General features: G+C 34.5%; 1 protein-coding gene across 5 annotated transcripts in view; it reads left to right on the plus strand.

The window, feature by feature from the left end:
* The window catches only part of LOC109579315 (potassium voltage-gated channel protein Shaw), a 32,139-nt gene extending 13,678 nt beyond the window's left edge, over positions 1 to 18,461 (plus strand). The window contains exons 2-9 of one of the 5 annotated variants that reach the window (XR_007422604.1): positions 2,501 to 3,204; positions 3,264 to 3,381; positions 4,462 to 4,656; positions 4,729 to 4,947; positions 6,151 to 6,754; positions 7,051 to 7,179; positions 10,646 to 10,906; positions 16,638 to 16,763. Coding sequence is in view for 2 of the 5 variants with exons in the window: in XM_049455111.1 (XP_049311068.1) it covers positions 2,915 to 3,204; positions 3,264 to 3,381; positions 4,462 to 4,656; positions 4,729 to 4,947; positions 6,151 to 6,754; positions 7,051 to 7,179; positions 16,638 to 16,819 (1,737 nt within the window). In the remaining 3 variants the exon portion in view is untranslated. Of the gene's footprint in view, positions 1 to 2,500; positions 3,205 to 3,263; positions 3,382 to 4,461; positions 4,657 to 4,728; positions 4,948 to 6,150; positions 6,755 to 7,050; positions 7,180 to 10,645; positions 10,907 to 13,376; positions 13,713 to 16,637 lie in introns of all 5 variants that reach the window. The other 4 variants (XR_007422605.1, XR_007422606.1, XM_049455115.1 and 1 more) reach the window with 4 other exon arrangements.
* The last annotated feature ends 4,210 nt before the right edge of the window (positions 18,462 to 22,671 follow it).

Consider the following 22,671-nt stretch of genomic DNA (forward strand, 5'->3'; position numbering starts at 1 on the left):
GTCACTTTTCAAGGAAAATTAGTCGGTAACGCTAGTTGGAATAGTCATCAGAATTGTTTAATATTTTGCATTAAAAATTCATGGAAATCTTGCTTAGTATATCGCCGAATCGCTATTACTATATAGACTTTACAGAATGACCAAGAAATCTTAAAATTTTCAGAATACTACATCAACGAGTAAATATAAATATGTACTATGTATATGTATGTGTAAACGATAGGGGGATATGAACTGAATTCACACGGTCAGAAAAACTCTAACCAAGGTTCACGTTTTCATTTTGAAGTACTATCCATTCAATGACCAATGCTGTTAGCCTTTCGACTTGATTTAACAGAGCATGGTTCATCTTTAAATTCACAGATCCATAGGACTAATCACATCTTCAAATGCCTGGTAATGAGCATTTTCTCTTCGTTGGTGTCTTTGACATAATCACAAAACTATTTTAAGAGAGTTTTAAGTAGTACCAAATCTATAAAGCACGCACCAATAAAAAACTAGATACCAATACTAACATTAGAATTTAAAGAATCATCTCGGCCGTTTATTTTTGACCAATGCTTTTGAACAAATACCTTAGACAACCAGAAAGACTCCTCTGAATCGCATTCAGTCTCATACGTAGATAGGTAAGGCCTTGAAATACTTTATCGATATAAAGATTTAACTTTCCCCGTCATCGGTCAGAAACTTAATTTTATTCTAAACCAACTCACCTATGATGTATGAGGTTTGCCATTTATGTTTTGGGATCGACCGCCTCTTCAGGTGTCGAAAACATTGTGGTCTTAATTTTTTAACGGGAATATAAAGAAGCCATTCGGGGTCAATTCAGCACTAAACGGTGTACGACACATTAAATCGACGTTTTGAGAGCTCAAAAATGCAGTTCTTTCAGTCGATGTGTGAGAGCTCGCATTGCCGTGGTTAAGAGTTATCCGCCTTTGGGGATAATTCCTGACTTTGAAAGGCAAACAAATATTCGTTTACCACTCAAAATTGACCGGTTGCGACATGTCCAGTTGTTCCAAAAAACAGGCAATGGAAGTGCTTCGTGCGCGAGCAACCCTTGTTGGATTTGGCTCATCTGGAAACACCTGTACAGTCGAGGGCTATTTACTTTCGGGCTCATAAATGCGTGCAAATTCATGCTTCGTCGTATTTTTGTTAACAATTCTCTTGACCATTTTACATGAGCCTTTTTCGAGCGATTTATGAACTGTGTCAGATCTAATATGAAAAAATGTGTTTTACAATCAAATGTTGACGCAATATTGAATGTACATATGCTGGTCCCACTTATGCCTATAATTGTCTCAATCTCACGACAGGTCACATGACAATCATGCACACAGCATCAATAGTTTCCGAAACAAGAACTGATTTTAGACAATCTTCAGGAAATTCGTCTTGCAGTGCTCTACCACCTCGATTGAATTCACCATACCATCGATAAACACTGGCCATTGATGGAGCTTCATAGCGAAAAATTTAACTGAGGTCATCGATGTACTGTTGTTTAGATAATCCACGTTGATAGTTTTAAAAATAATGGCGCAATTTCACTTTTGGCCTAGATGATTATTTTAAGTTACTGTAAACAAAACGAATAGCGCTCGTATGTCAAAACGTTCGGAGTAAGCATACCATCAAAAATGTCAAAATTTATGTTAAGGTTGTGAGTTGCCAGATTGCAACACTCTGGTTGCCATAACCCGAAATATAAAAGGCAACCTTCGTACCAAGTTATTTTTTGTCTACAAAAACTGTATGTCCTACTTTCTAGCTCTTTTCTAAGAGAGGCTGTGTGGTTAGAGTTTTAACATAAGCTAAAGAATTTATAATAATCTGGAAATGCCTGCTGTTTGCTTACAAACTCTGTTTATATAATATAGTTATTCATTGGAACATCATTAAGATTCTACTGGACACCAAAGTACATTTTAAAGTGTGAATGGATTAACAGCTGATTTAAAGTATAGTTTATATTTCAAGTGTTCTAGTGTTCTAGTGAGATTCTAGTGAGATGGGCCTTCAGACAATGTAAAACCAAAAGAAAGGCAAAGACAAATGTATTAGAATAGTTATAGCCAGATTTACAACACCGCGTCAGTCGTTCTTCCAATCAAGTTCATCTCATAACCCCATCGATTACTTCTCTATAATCGGCTGTCAAGAAATGTTAGGATCTCTATCAATATCACTACTTATTTCAAATATTATTTCGTATCAAATCAGTCCCTTTGTTGACAAAGAGAAGTTTAAGTCGAACAATTGTTTCTGGAATTGACAGTCAAATGTGTGTTATATGAAATAAAACTAAATAATTAAGTGAACCTTATGCCCCTGTGAGAATTTTTTTCATGTAGACCTATTTGTTCGAGAAAAAAATATAGTAAAATACCGTTACATGAAGTTTATCTTTTTTGGAATTATCCGAAGTTCTCTATGCGAAGATTTATATTTCAACAAAATTTCCAATCTTCTCTTGCAGATGATATGTTAAACGCTAGTGACCAGCTACAGCGCCTATGTCTACAAGATGAACTACTGTTAACGGTAACATACAAATGCAGCAACAATATTTTATTATCACACGCAGGCGGCACATTGAAACTGCATATCGCGACGGGAGCGTACAACAATAACAACTGAAAGGTTTGCAATAGAAGCAACAACAATAAAAACAAAACAAAAATCAAATCACATATCCGCATAAACAACATTACAACAACACACAACACAAGCAATATACCGTAACATCATACTTAAGTATATAGTAACTGTAGTTAAAGTGACCTAAACTCGAAACTATTTCGACTTAAGATCACACGCACACAGACACACAGGCACACACACATAAACACAAGTACATACCAAGGCACACACGTAAATATATACGGTTTTTATGAGGCACCAACAGACACGCACCTATCAAAGCTCCCAAATGAAATTCATACCTAAAAATATGCACTACTCGCATGCAGCTATGAATCTGATAAATATGGATTCGGAAAATCGGGTCGTGCTGAATGTGGGCGGCATTCGGCACGAAACGTATAAGGCTACATTGAAGAAAATACCCGCCACCAGATTGTCGCGCCTCACCGAGGCGCTAGCCAACTATGATCCCATATTGAATGAGTATTTCTTCGATCGGCATCCGGGAGTCTTTGCTCAAGTGCTTAACTACTATAGGTGAGTCCAAATTCATATATGAATTTTGACTAATATTCTAATGAAATTTATTTTTTTAGAACCGGCAAGCTGCATTATCCTACAGACGTTTGTGGGCCACTGTTCGAGGAGGAGCTCGAGTTCTGGGGCTTAGATTCGAATCAAGTCGAGCCATGCTGTTGGATGACATACACGCAGGTTGGTATCTCCGGTAAAAACTGTAGTGACCGAGCAGTTAATACCGAGTCTTTGTTTAGCAAGGTGGCATCTGTCGAGCCCAATATTTGTTTCCGAAGTTTTGGCTGCGAATATCCTGGTTTATATGTAGCTCTTAGACCCCAGTGCTTTCTGCAGTTTATGCAGTAGCAAAGTTGGTCCCTTATGATGAGACTTAGACTTTAGACTTATGATATGGCATGGTAGAGAATAGTATCAGTACTGACCCAACATCCATTTCATAATCGGATGAACTATGCGGCTGTATTGAAGCTTCTATTGAAACAGTTTTTCACGACTTAAAATAGGATATCAATTTAGATCTCGAGATCTGTGGTTTTTGGGGTGGTGACCTCGTCTTTTTAAGCCTACTGCTCTTAAAAGTCTTTATGTGAGTCGAAAAAGTCTGAGTTGTTTTTATTTGCATAAGTACTGGAGCTACGGAAGGGCATCGAGATTAACATATTATCCATAGCTCTACTGTGATCCAATCCTATAGCAACTATGCGTAACCGGAACGGCCACGGCCTCGGCTATAACCGCGTAAGCGGTTTCTACGCGAATAAAGAAGTTTGTTATCCGCAGCACATGTCGATAATCCACCCATCCAAAGCTATCATATAATTATTTTCTACCAACTCGACCTCGACTTCCCAAAACGTCGAAAATGTGGCGTGGCCCATAGCGAAGTGACTTCCAAAGTCAAAAAACCCATTGTTTAACTAACTTAAGTGTGAAAAAAGAAAGATAACTCGATTGTCTACAGCCTTCAGATTTGGTGGTGGCCTCTCCGCATAATATTCATTAATCAGTGAAGAGACTCTACCATATATCAGAAACGTCTAATCTTTATAAGGGACATGGTGGAAACTAACTAAAGATAACGTATTTGCTATAGTTCTAGGGTCGACAAAGGATGCTCACCCAATACCAAATGCCTAGTCAGCGTATTTGCGAACATAGATCTCACTAAAGACTAACTTCGCAGTTTCGAATTGCTTTTTTATATATTTTATTTAATATATTTATAACACTTAACTTTTGTTCCTTTTCCACTTACAGCACAGAGACACACAAGAGACATTAGCGGTATTAGATCGTCTGGATTTAGATACAGAAAAACCGTCCGAAGAGGAATTGGCACGCAAATTCGGTTTCGAAGAGGACTACTACAAGGGCACGCTGTCGTGGTGGCAAGAAATGAAACCGCGCATCTGGTCGCTCTTCGACGAGCCATACAGTTCGAATGCGGCCAAGGCAAGCACATAACCTCACATGTTTACATGTAAAATTTTTCTAATATTTCTCTTCGTCTCTGCTTTAAAATAGACAATCGGCGTAGTTTCGGTATTCTTCATTTGTGTATCTATATTATCATTCTGCCTGAAAACACATCCGGATATGCGTGTGCCATACCTCGTTAATACATCGGTGAATACATCCAGCGGTAATATGGCTTGGTACATCGATAAACCACAAACAAATGCACATATAGCTTTCTTTTATATCGAGTGTGTTTGTAATGCCTGGTTCACGTTCGAAATACTGGTGAGTTTTTGGCTACAGAGGAGTTGTTGTTGTGTATGTTGTATAATATATAGGATATTTTTAGGTTAGGTTAGTGTATTTAGGTGCACCGTAGGTTAGTTTTCAAGTAGCTAGGGTATAGATTCCATTGTATATGGGCTTCCACATGTAGTCTCAAAACTCATGAGTGTGCTTCAGAAGCGAGAAAAACTCTCTTATTGAGCGGAAATATCATAGAAATATGTGTATAACTGCTATCCCACCAGCTCTTGGATTTTATTGGTAAACTGGTTGTCTTTGTCCTTCATTAACATTACTTGATAAAGCTTATTTTGTTGTGTGCCCTCCTAAAGTTTACTACAATGTTTAGTAGACCTTCAAGAAGTTTTAATTTAAATATTAAACTGTATATAGTAACCTCTAATGTCGCCGTAGACTTCCTTCGAAGCAATTATAATCATTGGTATGGAGCTCGGAGTGTTTGTTGAACACCTAACCTGTGGTTTTAGTGCAGTTCTTCACCCTTATTTCATAGACTAACAATTCCACTGACTTCCAGTAATATAGGGTTAGAATTGGCTCATTCTCGCTCTCTTAGAGTACAAACCAAGCGATAGCGTTTCTGCTGGTCTTTTGTTAGGGATATATCAATGTCGTCTGGTCCGATTGATCGTCTGTTTCCGGATCGTTAGACTCAAGACTCATTGTCAGTGAAAATACATTCTATGAGATCCTGCTAGTCGTAAAGCATTGCTTCACAGACGTTAACGCGACGGTATTCTTCGAAAAAAAGTTTAATGAATTTGGAACCAATCGCGCTTTCACTTATCTTAGACTCTAACGATCCTTCAAATGGTTTTCAATGATCCTTTCGATATTCCTATGAAGCCTGTTGGATCTGTGGATCTGTTGACGTCGTGATAATCAGTTGATGTTGATGGTTTTCCTGGACTTGGTTGAGAATTTGATGCTTTAGCAGCTCCGACTACTGAATATTGCTTTTGAGTTGAGAACTAACAAAAATCTCTCTCTTTAGTCTTCTACTCTTTAATAACTTAGCCTTAGAATTTAATGTTACAAAATATATATAGAGCTACATATAGAGCATAGAGTATAGTATATCCCTATTTAATATATGATATTCATTTATATTCTTTTATACCTAACCTTCAATGTAAAATGCAAAGCAACAACGTAACATTTCTCTTTCTCACCATTTTTTAGGTTAGATTCATATCCTCGCCAAATAAATGTGAATTCATAAAGTCATCTGTTAACATCATAGATTATATAGCAACGCTTAGTTTTTATATCGATCTTGTGCTTCAACGGTTCGCCTCTCATTTAGAGAACGCCGATATTTTAGAATTCTTCTCAATTATACGTATTATGCGTCTATTTAAATTGACGCGTCATTCGTCCGGCCTTAAAATTCTGATACAAACGTTTCGTGCATCGGCAAAAGAGCTCACGCTGCTGGTGTTTTTCCTCGTATTGGGCATTGTGATTTTCGCAAGCCTAGTTTACTATGCGGAACGTATACAACCGAATCCGCATAATGATTTTAATAGTATCCCGTTGGGTCTATGGTGGGCACTGGTCACGATGACCACCGTCGGTTATGGTGATATGGTGCCGAAGACCTATATTGGCATGTTTGTGGGCGCATTGTGTGCGCTTGCCGGTGTGCTAACGATCGCACTGCCCGTACCCGTCATTGTGAGCAACTTTGCCATGTACTACTCGCATACGCAAGCACGAGCCAAACTGCCGAAGAAACGGAGAAGAGTGCTTCCTGTTGAACAGCCCCGTCCACCAAGGTTGCCAGGTGAGTCATTGCTCTTTTTTTTTCAATTTACTTTTTTTCGAAATTTTATTATTTATTTTTTAATTAAATATTAAGTTGCGAAATTTTTTTTCTTCGAAGAAATTAAATTTTTTTTTATATATTATTATTATTAAGTTAGCTGTCGGGTAAAATTGACGCGAAATTTCAATATTCGGTTCCGGTTGAGCATAGTATTGAGTTTTTTGAATTTTATCACATTTTCATCTGAAAATATTTTGAATTTATACTTTTTACCAACACCTTATTAACATTTACTAACATACACTGCCTTCCAGGTCAAACGGGCGGCGTTAGCGGTTGCGGTACACCCGGTTCCGGTCCGCATTCCGGACCAATGGGATCTGGCGGCACCGGTCCGCGGCGCATGAATAACAAAGCGAAGGATTTGGTCAGTCCGAAGTCAGGTAAGTGAACGTTGTTGTGCGCCTAAAAGTCGACTAAGTTTGTGCATTTCCTATTTATTTGCGCTACTTAAACATAAATAACTAAAAAATATGCAGTTAAGCAAATTTTCTATATGCGCAACGGCTTCTTTCCATATTTTGTTATGAATAAAAACCAAACAAAAGCAAAAAAAACAAAAACAAAAATTGCAAAACTTACATGCAAACAATAACACACATACGTGTAATACAATATATAGCATAATGCCATAATATATAATAATAAGCAAAATTTGTGAGAATTTACGTAGGCATAGACTGGCTTCAAATCGCACCACAGCAGCGGCGTTCTATAAACTATACAACAAACATACTATAACATATATATTTGTAGCTAGTTGGCTAGTCACCAGCATATCACTAACTGAAACATAAACATAAATATACTTATATGTATGAATATTTGATGCTAAGCGCGCTAGGCACTACCGTAGGCACTAACTATGTTAACCTGCCCACTTCCAGCTAACCGAAAATTGCAGCTTTTATATGCCAAACCAAGCAGCAAATGTTCCGCACCGCCAAACATAGACGTCTAATCAAAAATTTATACTACAATTTTCACTCTAACAAGCATATGTGCGGGGGTCATGCGCCTATGCGTATGCTACGTATTCATACAGAACACATATACATGTATATATATTGATATATATAGCAAGCAACAACTCCAATTTGTCGTACCCAAGCAACACAGCAAATAATCACCCATTCCTGGCTAGAAAATTTTAAATTACCTGCTGCACGCGTACCTCTAACAGTAAAGAAATTCTCATAAATACATACAAACATCTGCATATTCATATCATTGTGGCTATATGCCACACATATCAGCTATTACACGTGTATATGTGGACAGCCATGCGTACTCATATTACCTCCTCTGCCCCTCATACTCATGTGTCTGCAGATTGCACCTGCGTGGGGACGTCGGCCGGTGCGTTCCGCCCCTCAATCTGTGCGACGAAATTTAATAACAAAATCCGCTATTTAGGTAAATTTAAATAGTCCTACTACTTAGGTGGGCGTCATAGTTGTTTTAAAAGATTAATTCGATTTTTTTTCTTATTTTCTACATTCTACATGTTTATCCGTAAGTGTGTAAGCTGTATGCATATGTATAGACTTGATTGTGCGCTTTTGTTAAACGTCTATACCATATTCATGAGCGCAATAATATGTTCAAAGTGATTTAGCCGGCTCGACATCGAGTGTATGCCGGAAAAGTGGAGAAAAAACAATATGGCGAAAAAAGTAGCATACATATAGGAGCGTATTTTAATAAGCTTGTGACACAGATTCTGCTTCGAAAATGTTCGGATATATAATAATTATTTGTTTAATAGTTTTAGTCGCAGTTTAAAAATTGAAATATTTAAAAACTGAAATATTCCAACTAAAGAAGTATACATATAGGCGCGCATTTGAATATGTAAGCGCCCTGACCTAGAGTTTAACGAGTTTCATCGACAGGAAAGCTCTTTTTCCCCAAATCAAATATCTGTTCTTCGCTAGCTCAAGTACATTTCAATCATTTTCAGAGAATTCCCTTAATTTCCTTAAACTGAAATTTAATTTCAGGAATGCCCTACAAAATCGACTCAAGCTTCAAACCCATAAATCTCTGATGAAACCCTTAAAACGTGTTGAAAGCAGTAAACTCGCCTTAAGCTAGTAGATATGTATATCATTGAGTTTTTTCAGGTCAATAGAAATTTACCCAACACTTCAGTATAATATTCGCCAAAGAACACTTTTACCCGAAAAAATCTAATAATAGATCCTAAAAAGTATATGATATAAGCGATAACTATACTACATAATCCTTTTTGGAGTTACTGATTTATATTTAACAACATTTTTATCAAAATCCTTTTCCTTGAGCAACAAGTTCGAAAGTCGTGACTCGCTGTGCTCCCTAAATTATGAAGAGGGGCAGTGAATCCGTTAATATTCATTCTAAGTTCAGTTCACGATGTCTTAATTCAGAGAATGGTCTTAGAAACAGGGAGGCAATGGATGCAGTGGCTGCCCGAAAGTGACTGCATATAGCATAGACCACATCCGCAGCTTCGAACTGGGCTTCCGGAAACAAAGGAGTTCTGGGAAACGAAATAGGTGATGAGATTGTCAAAAGAATTTACCGAATCAGAACAGAAAAACACGGAAGTCACTAAAAACAATATACAATGAAATTTCCGAAAGAGCTGACTAGCGGATCAGGGCGAGATTGAATTCTTTAGGGACATGTAGGAACGTCAAAATCACATACGAGGCGTCAAAATTCCATGAATGGAAGGAAAACACTTACGTTTTTTATTCACATGGCCTCGAAAAGGCTGCAGGAAGTTTATTTGTCTCACGACAGGTCACAACCTACTGGCATCACATGCGTACCGGATAGGCATAAGTAACGATGATACATGAAAGTGCAGAGGGTTAAACTTGAGAGAGGTACAGGGTTACCTCCAATGCTCCTACGCAGCTTTATCTAAAACTCGGCTTAGATGTCGAATTCGCTCGCTGTTCAAAGCATTAGACGAAGCATCAAAATAAGATATTAAGTTGCCCCTAAGGTTCGCAAAAGGCAGTGACGTCCTGTATGACGAAGACTTTAGCTCAAATTAAACTGCACCTCCATCAGTATTCTGACTAAATTCTACCAGCATGTCTATCCATAAGATACAGTTTCTTACTTCAGGTAGAAGACGTATTAGTTATATAATCACGTTAAGCTAGCAACACATCTAAGGATGAAATATTTATTCAACATAGGTTTAAGATACCACTTGAAGAATTATGAAGACGAAGCCAAGAATTCTCAATTCGAATGAGAGGACAATAGAGATCGAGGACTCTAAGCATATCGATGTGGTTCTGGGTTCTAACTACAAAAAAGTTAGAATACTGAAGTGTTGAGAGGGTTATAAATCGGAACCACCCAGACTTAATGTGAACTTTTTAAATTTGTAAGCCAGGCTTCGGAGGGGATTTTTCAACTCAGGTTATCATTACTTGCGCAATACCTTGGACGTTGTATAGCAAAAATTTTCAGTTGAGACAGTTTTATTTTTCAGTTTCTTACTAACCGGTATGCGTGACAGGTTGAAGGTTTTGTAGCCAAACTAATGAAAGTTCTGCGTGTTGGGAAATGCGTTGTTTCAACTTATTATCGAGTTTTCAGGTCCTCTACTAACCAAATTATATCCACGCCTATAATTTAAAACATTTCTGAGGTTATGCGACCCTTTTTAAGTGCTCGTTTAATTTCAAAAAATATTATATACTCTCTTACTTTATATAATGTATATAAGATATGTTCAATATATATATATAATTATATATGTACGTACGTATGTATTGAATATCCTATATGCTTTACCTGTTAACAACATTATTGTGCATTATTTTGTTTTTGTAAATATAGATGAATACTCAACAATGATTGGCAAGCCAAAGGATGGTAAAATGGGTAGGCTGCTTTGAAATAAATAGCGGCGTTGTTCACCACACATAGCGGTGCCACCGACATTAGCCATGCATACAAGCGTCAACACTAACAATCACAAAAACACTGTTGTTGCCAATGTTGTTGAAAATATTGAGGAGCACAGTGAAAGGCGACAAAGTGTGTGCATAAAGCAAACGACGAAGACGCGAGTAGGAAAAATAACGGAAATGCTTGAGTGTAGGCTTTGAATTGCAAGTAGACAAAGCTACTAGCGGCAATACAAAAACATCCATCCAAATGAAAAAAATACAACAACAATAACAATAAATGAAAAAACCAACAAACACACGTACAGCCAACTCATTGTAAATAAATCATAAAATGCACAAAAGGCGATATTCACCAGTACACATACATATACAGACAGTAAATGTAATATAAAAAGCGCTATTTACATGTAGTATACATACATATATATACATATACAAATACACACATACACATATATAAAATCAGCACACCGCATTAATAAATAGCCTTCCTTAGATAACCTAAAACACCAAAAACTCCAAAATTATATGTATGTATGTAGTCAAACATCGTCTCGAGACTCGAAAAGCCATCACACACACACACACACATGCCACTTAACTGTTAACCAGATACATAAGTACAAGTATGTAAGCAAATAAAAGTGAACCGTTGCGTTTGTACACTGATCAGGCAACAACAATAACGCCATTAACATAATTCACCAAATAAAAAAAAAAAAAAAGCGAAAAAAGGCAACCCCGATTCAAATATAGCAACAACATAAACAACGCTCGATCATACAAGCACCCCCATCCACCATTGGGCTCCTACCAACAATTTATGCTTTTTGCCGAAACGCTAGCTTCGTCTTGCATCGTACTTTCTTTGCTGTGGTATGTGTAAGTTGCGTTGTGTTGACTTGCGCTTGAGTTCCTCTTTCGCGGGGTGTCTCGAGGCACAACAGCGCTACTTACTTTTATATCGTCGTTTGCTTTTATTTTACGTAATTTGTTATTGTCGTAATGGCGTGTCGGTATGTGTCTGTTATTTTCTTCCTCTTCTTCTTATTCTTCTTCTTCTTCTATTACTACTTCTAAGTTGCATTGTTTGGCGCCTGGTGTTCTCATAAGTGTCTAGATACAGTGCCTTTGTACTGTTATGTAATGTGTAATTACGAGGTATTGGTCTCGAAATTTCTTTCCTGAGACGGAGGATATTACCGTCAACTAAGAAAATAGCGACGGTTCTTCGTGAGATGAGAATATCTTAGATTAATTAAATTTTCTCATTACGATAACCCTTTTTCAGGTTTAGAGGCTCTCAAAAATCGGTAGGGTGACTCTATTTTTGAAATTTTTTTTCCTGAATTTTAGTTGAAGTTTTAGGATTTAGAAATAATTAAAACTAATGTATTAGAAATGCGATTTGTGGAAAAAATATATTTTGTACAATAAGGGTGGTCCGTTTTATTTAATTATTTTTGTTTACATATGAATTTTGCATATTCATTTTGATATACACAGTATATTTTATATATATTTCTACTACTCTTCTTTCTTGATTTTTATACATCGTTAGGGTGGTCCATTTAAATTTTTTTTATTTCAAGAGTCTTTACTTATAAGTAACATAAACCTTCAATTTAACACACTTTGTTGTTGTTGTAGAGGCGGAATTCTGTCGAGGGACCGTTCCGGTTGCGTAGACCCAACTGTCGTGGGAACGTACTTTCTACTAGGGTGGTGAAATATTTTAAAAGTTTTTACTATAATTTTTTGTTTTAAAAGTGCTTTGACATTTTCAAATTTGTTAAATTTCGGACGAATACTTTATTAGATTTTGAAATAATGGAATTTTTGTACATTATAGTTATAAAAAGAAATAATTAATATACATATGAGTTGTAAAAGTAAACACTTGTATTTGACAACTCGCGGTTTGGCCGGCAAACCGATTTCAGCCGTGAGGTGTACTTCTGTCTTAATGGGCACATAAATAATATCGAAAATGGCGTACAATCCTAAAGAGACTCCACAACCTACCATATAATTTATTGTTTTCAAAAATTTAATTTTTTAGAAAAAGTTAAAACTTTTCTAAAAAATATGGACTACCCTAATTATTTTATGAAATTAATTTTTTTAGAAAAAATTATAAATTTTCTATAAAATTATGGACTACCCTAATTGTTTTATGAAATTTATTTTTTGGAAATTTCTAAAAAATTATGGACTACCCTAACCCTAATTATTTTATGAAACTATTTTATCAAATTTATTTTTTTAGAAATTTCTAAACAATTATAGACTACCCCAACTATTTTATGAAATTAATTTTTTTGGAAATTTGTAAACAATTATGGACCACCCTAACTTTTTTATGAAATTTAATTCTTAAGAAAAAGTAATTTTCTAAAAAATTATGAACAACCCTAATTATTTAATGAAATTAATTTTTTTAGATTTTTTTTAGAAATTGACCACCCTAATTAATCTATGCGTCACAAAATTCTTAACCCAAAATGTACTCCTCATCAAATAACTAACTTCCTCAAACCAGAAATTTCCAATTGGTTTTGTTACTCCAATTTTCGTTTCAACAATACTTTATTTCGTTTGCTTTCAACCAGGTAACCGACTACTTTTCATATTTTTCCAACTTTTATATCTTTCAGATATGGCCTTCAGTTTCGACTAACTATTTGTACATGTTGTTGTAATACCCGATAACGTAACCTCAATTCTCAAATACAAAAAATCAAACAAACAAATCGTGTGCAAAAATTGAATTGCACTACAAAACACTATCATGATTTTAATTTCCATAAATACCGTTAAATTGTAAATTTACCAATTGTGAAACAAAACACCAAAAAAATGCGAAAATATCACCAACAAATCGAAACGAAACGAAATGAAACAAAATGCGAAACAAAAAATCAAAAAACGAAAATTAAGTCAAAACGAAAAGAAAGGTATCAGAAAAATGCATACCTGCGGATTCTGGGCGGGTGTGTTCATCTACCTAAATGTACATTTTTCCTCATTTATTTACTTGTAACAAATTTTATATATTCTTTCCTCCAGACATTTACCAAATAGTGCAATTATTTGTATATGTAAATATACACGAGTATTGAACCCGATTTTTACGCTGCTCCCCAAATAGCACCACCCTTTAGAATAGAAACATTTTAGTATAGGTGTGCATAGTCTGATGACATTAGTGTTTCACTTGAATCCTCTCTCCCCCATTTTCTATCTAAACTATGTGTTAATCTATAAGAATAAAAATACTAATTGGCGTCTCTAATAATTTAGACAGTGCTGTATATACATATGCTTCAAGCTGATTTTAAATCGAAATTTGGTGACTTGTTTTATTAAACGATTTTATATATTTTATGCATGTTAAAGATATTATAAAACTGTAAATAATATGTATGTACTGTAATAAATAATATTTTTGATTGAGTGAAAACTGCTTTCAGATCTTTTTTTCTTAAGAAAATCTTTTATGATGTTTACTTTTGACTTCAGTCTACACTAAAAACTCCCAGAACCAAACATTCTGATGTCCGTTGATTTTATTCTCCATTCTTATTAATTTTTCGAGTTAAGAAATAAGCAAATCTGTCATTTTAATTCTCGTAAAAGAAGGAAATGTTGCATTGGAGCTTTCAGGCCTTTCTTTTAGTCTGCATTCGTTAGGTTTTACAAATTTATCTGAATTTTTGAAGAGTGCTTCATGGAAAAATCGATTTTTCGATAAGTTGGGACATTAATAAATTAAAAGAAGCTTCTTCTTTGGCCACATACCTCCATAGATACATATGTATATGGTAGATGGGGCTGAGTCGCTTTAGTAGAAGCGCGGTGAGCTTATTGACGGATGGATCGAAGCGCAAAAGGAGGGGAAGTTTGCAGGGAGAGTCTTCTATACGGAGCTCTCAATGAACTCTTGTTTCAGACTGTCAGACCACTGAAATGTCTTTCAAGCAGAAGTGGCAACCATCAAGGTAGCAGCTGATGTACTTCTTTTTTAGGACAGTGAAACTTAAACATAAACATGTATGGTTGCTTGATCTCAGCGGAATCGTCGGAAGTTGTAAAGGAGGGCAGTTTGCAAGAAAAGGAACCCATACTCAAATTGGGATGGGAGCGACCAGTGGTTGCCGTGCCTTCGTGTAATCGAGCGCTGGATTTATGGGCTTCGAGCGAGTTGAGCACTAGTTGATTAGTAATCAGCACTTGTGGGGTTGCGAAAGCTTTCTGGTCCAGAGTGGAGCACAAAAAGTCCATGAAACCACAAGCTCTTAGCAATGTTCACAAAGCCGCAAAGATAAGGGTCCAAACTGGACACTGTCCCATTGGCATTCATACGGTGAGGTTAAGTATTTTAGAGGACGTAGCTTGTTAAATTTGCAATGAGGAAGCTGGGGTTGAAACAACTAGACACCTTTTCCATCACTGTCCAGCTTTCGTCAGACAAAGGTGGAATGATCTTGGCTGCAATACTTTCTCAGAACCCGGGGAATTGGCTGGAGTAGATATTAGCTCGCTCAATAAATCAATAAAATTGTGGCAGACTCTAGGCGCTTTGTAGATATACGACGGTGTTTTTGATCTGTACTTTGGAGTTCGGAGCATCACAATGGACAAGCATTTCGAGCAGCTTAAGTGGGAATATTTTTGGCTTCACGAGAAATCAACCTTTTTACCTTACCTAATCTAACTTTACCTATCCATCAGATATTTTTTAGAAAATTACTTGAAAGCGGCTTAATAATAAAGAGAGGTCTTACTTCAGTCGGTACTAAGAAAGAGCTTTCCAAATTGCATAATATCCACATTAGGAATAAGAGAGCTTGTATTTAAGCTTGTGAAACAACCGCAGTCTTATAAATAGAGAACGAACGGCATTCAGTGTTGCCACACTTTTAGATTTTTTCTGTGGTGTGGCTGAGTTTAGAGAACTTGAAGTTGAACCGATAAGGAAGTTTTTTTCTTATAAGGAGTGCTAGAAATGTTTAAAAAAGTTTGAGAGTTGCCACCTATTTAAATTTTTTAAAAATCAATATGGGTATCAAACTAAACCGTTTTGAGAAGACTTACGGTTTAAAATATTTTTGAGAAGGGTTGCCACCTATGTATTTACAATTTTTAAAAAGCAATATGGGTATCAAACTAAACAGGCTTAAGAGGGCTCACAGTTTAAAATATTTTTGAGTAGAGTTGCCTTATCTGTATTCATTTTCAATTGAATTGATGGAGGAAAATAATTTCGCTGGGCTATAGTATGAGATTTTGCTTTTGAAAAAAGAACATATGCAAGAATATAACTGTTATTTTTATGAGCACAACTTATTTTAGGGCGTCACAAAACAAAGGACACTTAAAAAAGTATTTTATAGTATTTTGTTTGATATTATTATTTCTAAAAAATAATGATTTTTTATTACTGAAAAGCATATTCACTCAATAAAAAATATTTTTAAGCTCCTCTCCTTTGTATATAAAAAATTTTAAATTATGCCTGCCTTGCTTGTTTAAACGCTTTAAGCATGCTTTCCGATATTTTTAAAATATTTGTATAATAAATTAAATAAATGTTTGCCTGTTTTTACACCTATTTCCTTCAGTAGTATTTTCACTCGATTATTTAGTTATAAAAAAGTAGCAGAAACAATTGAATTTAGCGGAGTTACTTAGAATTACCGAACTTTTCTACAATCTGGCACCGCTTGGCCTCTACCAACTTGCAGCTTAGCTCATTAGAATTTACTTGCATCGATTGCACCGGTTACAGTTACTTGAAACTAGCTATAAATTTTTACTAGAAAAAATTGCTTAGAAAATTGTACATTTTATTAATACAAATTAACATCTTTTCTTTCTCTCTGCAACTCTCACTTTGTTGGCACACAATTAAACAGGTCCTATCGGCGCCAGCATTGTGGCGATGAGTCCGCGTACTATGTTGGTTTTGAATCCGGCGTTGGCGATGAGCAAACCGACTTTCGAATCAAAAGGTCCACCAATCACCAGCAAGGATATCAAGGATACGGCAAACATACGCAATCCACTGGATGGCGGTGGCAAGAAGAACTTTTTATAGACGTAGTATTTGTATAAAAAGTAGTGAAGAAATTAATGAAAACATAAAAAACACTAACAAATAATTGAAAAATTAGTCAATAAAAATTATTATGAAAAATTATATGCGAAAGTCAAGTGAACATACGGAGCTGTTTGAGAGTAAGAAGCAACAAAAAAAACAAGGTAGTAGAAAGGGTAACAAAAAAGGTAGTAGAAAAGGGCGTAGAAAAAGAAGAAGAAAAGTTTGCAGAAAGCGAAAAAGTTGTGGCGAAGTTAGCAAAAAAAGTCGTAGAAAGTGTGTCAGAAAAAGGAGTAAAAATGGTAGTAGTTTAGGAAAAAAGCGGCGAAGCGTGAATTGTACCAAACCAAAATGCATTTTAACTAATTGAATAATTAATTTATATACTACTTAGCTAAAAAAATAAATAATAATGTATGAAAAGAATTGAATTGAAACCCCCGCACACCGCGGGCTGCCTACTAGTTATTTCTAGTATACATGCATACATACATATATACATTAAATAGCAAATTCTAATAGCCTAAATATTCCTAACCAACTGCATACATACATATTTACCTACTACAAGCATAACTTATACTACTACATACATACTATGGATTTACCTAACATATTACCTACTACTTAACGCATATACCAATAAAAATACATACCTGCATACATATACTTATAACCTAAATGAAACCAAAAATAACGCTTTTATGCCAAACAATTATGATTGAAAAGCAGAGTTAGAAATTATGCTAAACGCCGCTACTTTATGAAAAAAGTAAATATAGGAAAAGTACTAAAAATTTCAACGCTCAACTCAAAGCTACAACAAAAACGCAGTTTGAAGAAACCTATGTTTAATTGCAACGGTGTATAATTATGAAAATTCCAAGTAATTAGAAACAGAAAATGTTAAATATAAATATATTTTGAAAGAAATTGCGATTTTTGAAAGCAAAAAACGAAACAGGGTGTCACAAAAGGAAAATAAGGGTGTCGCGTAAATTTTTTTTCAAGTCAGTGATTTCTGTATTATTCTAAATAATTTTTAACTAAATTTGTTGATAAAAATTGGTAGTAGAAAAAGGTAGCAGAAAAGGTAGTGAAAAAGGTAGTAGAAAAAATTAGTACGAAAAGTTTGCGGAAATGAAATTTTTAGTTTTCTGAAACTATTTTAATGTTTGTGTAAATTTTAGTTATATTTTTTTATATTTATTTTAAATACATATTTTAAGTTTTTGTTAATAATAATTTTTTTTGTTTTAATATTATACTTCCTAAAACCCAACTGACATATCAGCCGCCAATTGTTTTATATATGTATCAATATATTCTACATAGCTTAATCTATATTGTTTTATCAGAATTTGTTATTTTTAGTTTCTTAATATAAACGGAAAAAATTAGTTCCAAAAACTTTTTATCTTGTTGTCCGCCAGTATTCTAAATCCCTATTCTAATACGAGTCTAAGTAAATATTACATATCCCCGCCTCCTGATCTGTTTAAAAGTATATACGTACCTAAATACATATATCAAGTGGTAACCAATCGAATTGTAAACACTTTTTCTTTTAACTAAGTCTAAATTAGTGTGCGACTTTTAGAAAAAAAAATAAAATGTTAGTGTTTTTTTATGCAAGAACTAAATGAGAAATTATAGCAAATTAAAAAAAAAAGTTTAGAAAAAGTACAATAATAATGAAATAAAATATTTGGCTTTTCCAAAATAAAATTTTTTTATTTTTTTTATATATTTTTTTTTCAAATATAAAAAAACAAATTTTTTTGAAGAATAGTAATAATAAGAGTAAACAATATTTTTTTTTCTAAAAACTAGTTTTTTTGTATTTAAACATAATTATTTCAATTAGAGAAAATTTTATAAAAAATTATTTTTGAAAATAAAGTCAAACATAAAATTTGTTTTTCTTTGAAAAAATAAAAAAAAAATTATAAAAATGTATTTAAAATTTAAATAAAAAAAAACTGTGAAAAAAATGATATTTAATATATTTTTTTGCAAATATTTGATTAATTTTTCCAGTATTACATTTAATTAATTATTTTTGGATATAATTATATTTTTTTCATCAAATTTAAAATTTTTTGTAGTATAAACACTTTTTTAATTAAATTTTTTTATTTATTTTTTTATATATAAATTTTTTATTTGCTAACAAATTTATTAATTTTTTCAGTTATACACTTAATTAATTAATTTTTATTATTTTTATTTTTTTTCCTCATATTTTAAATTTTTTCTAATATAAAATTTTAAATAAAAATTTATTTACTAAATTTTTTATCTTTAAAAAGTTTTTATATATTTTTTAACATATTTTTTTTCAACACATCTTAACTTTTTTTTAAATTTTTATTAACAATAAAAACTGTATATAAAACCGAAAGAGTTTCTAAATACATATGATAAGAATATAAAATTTTAACTAACAACAAAATAAAAAATAACATAAAAACAAAAAAATTAAAGCAATACCAACTAGCAAATTGATTAAATTATATAAAATTAATTAAGTAAAAAATATATATTAAAAATTAATTGAAATGCGTGCTTAGAAAATCAATTGCAATACAAATTCTAAGCGAACTATAGAAAACACACACATCTAAATCTACTGTAATTAAGATCTAAGCAAGTAAACAAGTAAAACAAAAAAAAACAAAAACAAAATAAAAAAATATAAAATAAAACAACAAAAAATCCAAACTACGCGTAATAATAATTTAGGCTTTCGGAGTGCGTGAGCGTTTTACGATGAATTTGTTAAGTTTTTCTAGCAATTTTCTAAAATTGTACTTTATCTATACATACGTACATACAAAAAAACATTTACTAAATACTATACATAAATACATACTATACATGCATATACTACATATGTAAATGTACATATGTTTTACTTGTTGTTCACTCGTTGTTATGTTATTCTTGAGAACTCTACGTTATTTTCTTTCGAAGCAATTATGTAATTTAAACCAAAAAAACAACAACAAAAAATCGATATTATTTCTTTGCGAATATAGGCATTAAGCTAAACTGTATACTATTGAAAAATGATATTATTCCTTTAATGAAAATTGATAAATAAAAAAACAAAAACAATAAAAAATATAAACAAAAAATATTTCTCATAAACAAATAAGTGGTTTGATTGTTCAAAAAAAGAAGAAGGAGCTCCAGCCCGAGCGAAAATTCAAATGTGGCACGTCTCAGTTCTACAAGGCATTCTCTGGTAAGTAATGGGTGGAATAATTTCACAAAATAGATCCAAGGTGACTAAGTCTAAGAAACTATTTGAATAATTTTAGTGTCCCACACTGATCATACCTGATAACGATCAAATTGGGAGCTTCTAAATTCGATTAGCAAATTAAGTTAAGAATAGCGGAAGTATTATGTCTAAGACGAAGAGTCACTTAGCATCAGTGAGAAAGATGGATAGTCACTGAAAATGACGAGAGAGAGCCACTGCCCAGTAATGTAAACCAGGAAGAATAGTTATGAGTCGGGAAGAACCAGAAAAAGTCATGGAAATGAGTCAAAACAAATAACAAGCAAAGAAAGCTAGTGAGCTAGTGAAACCCAGAAAGGACCAGTGAGAAGAGAACCGTGGAGAGCCACCGGGAACTAGTCAGAGTCGGGTAGAGCTAATCAGAGCCATTCAGAACAAACGAAAACTGGGACACACAACTAATAAAAACCTGAAAGCCATTGAGAACCAGGGAGCACCCTTTGAACCATTAGAATGGGAAACCCATTGAAAACGAGGAAGGATCCGTATGAGCCATTGGAACTGCGAAGGGTGTTTGAGGATCAGGCGAAGCCGATGAGGCCGAGTGATAACCGGGGAGAGCTACTGAGAATAACCAGTGCGAACCGAGAATAAATACAGGATAATACCAACGAGAACCGAAGAGAACCACCGAAAACCAAGGGGAGCCACTGAGAACTAGGGAGGGTTGCTGAGAAGCATTCAGAGTCAGGTAGAGGCATTGAGAGAAATGTCGAAAATTGGGACTAATATAGTAAAACGCACTGAATATCATTGATAACCAGGAAGAGACCAATAGGAGCCACTAAAAACTGGGGAGAATCACTGGGAACCAGCGTGAACAAGTGAGAACCGGGAGAGACACTGAGAGTCGCTGAGAACTAGTGAGATTCACGGTGAGCCAATGAGAATGAATGAAGGAAACCCAACGAGAACCAAGGTGAGCTACTGAGAACTAGGTGCTGCCACTGAGAACCAGGGGAGTCACGATTCGTCGTTTGCCCCCTGAACACACTCCATCTACGCTCGTTATATGTAAAGTAAAACATACTAGATTGATAAAATTACATAGCCATGAGAGAGGGCACCTCAAGTTACGTTTAGCTAAACTTCTCTGGGTATTTGATAGTTACTTTGATTCCCGACTACCTTCCGAAAAATTTTCACCCACTTCCGATTGGTTGAGAGCCTTTGTGAAAAGCATTTTATCAAAGGTTAAAACGCCTGAATTGAAAAGTAGAATCGAAACCAGGTTTTGCGGAGATAACTCCAATCACAGCGGGTTGAGATTGTGAAATTTTCTATTTCAGAGAAGCTCACTTGATGGCTCAACTGCACCAAAGTTCAGCATAAAAATATTGCTCAGGTCAAATAGTTGTTATTAAAATATAAAACAAAAATGCTCCGAATTCGATTCTAAACTTCATAACGTTACAGCTTCGGTCCCTTGTGCTTTCGACCCCGAGATACTAATGATACAGAACGGAGCACATGGCAGTAAAAAGTTAAGTTCGACTGTACTTCGTTTCATTTTAACTACTAAAGAAGAAGATATTGACTTACTTAAAGGTCTACGAGACTTTTCATGAACCCATGAGTCTAAAAACTCTATTTAAATTCACTTTGCTTAAAGATTGATTGATATTTGAAATTAATCTTGCACTTACCAGTATTAGGTATCGTTGAGTTTGGATCAATTGCTGTAAGGAAAGCAAAATAAATCTTAAGTTAGACTAAATTATTGACCAATTATTAACTAATTACAATAAAAAAATATAAAACTATATAAAAGTAAAATTCTTAAAGAATTTTTCACAGTGTACTTGCATACAATTTCCTTTGTAAACATCACCCAATTAGCTTAACATGAAATAAAGCCTAACAATAGTGACCAGCTTGGCCCCGACTCCCATAGGAGACAATCATGCATTCATTCAGTCTGCTGTGCTACAATTCTTTTGAATACAGTTATTACAGTTATTTTTTTCTGCACTTGTTGTTATTGTAATTTGACAAGTTGACCAAGTATAATTACAGACAGATACAAATGCTTTGTTACCGTTATCACCAACCACCCGGTGACCGGAATTTCCGGTTTATTCAGCCATCATTTTTCACAGCCAGCAAACAAGGGTTAATCACCTTTTACCGTTGCCGCACAACAACGTTGGGGATACATTACTAGCATACATATTGTTGGCATTGTAATAGAAAGATGCGAAATGCGAAGGAAAAATAGAAACAGTAGTCAAAACAGGAGTGTGATGTTTCAGAAGAAGCAAGCACAAGTGACCATGTGTATGGATACTTATGTGAAAGAGTGTTAGTATGTGTGAAAGTATGTGCGTATGTCTGAAAGTATGTGAGTAGGTGTATGTGTCTGTTGACAACTTGCAGCAGCTCAAAGCAGCAGCTGTGACAGCTTCGCCAGGAATTTGTTTGGTTGCTGGCATCTGGTGACTGTCTATAGTTGCAAGCGCTCAAGAAATGGCCCACTTATGAACGCGTTACAACAACAACTTACACCCACGGTTAACGCGCAGGCAAATAAGTGAATGTGAAA

Source organism: Bactrocera dorsalis, chromosome 1, assembly GCF_023373825.1.
Source record: "Bactrocera dorsalis isolate Fly_Bdor chromosome 1, ASM2337382v1, whole genome shotgun sequence".
NCBI lineage: Eukaryota > Metazoa > Arthropoda > Insecta > Diptera > Tephritidae > Bactrocera > Bactrocera dorsalis.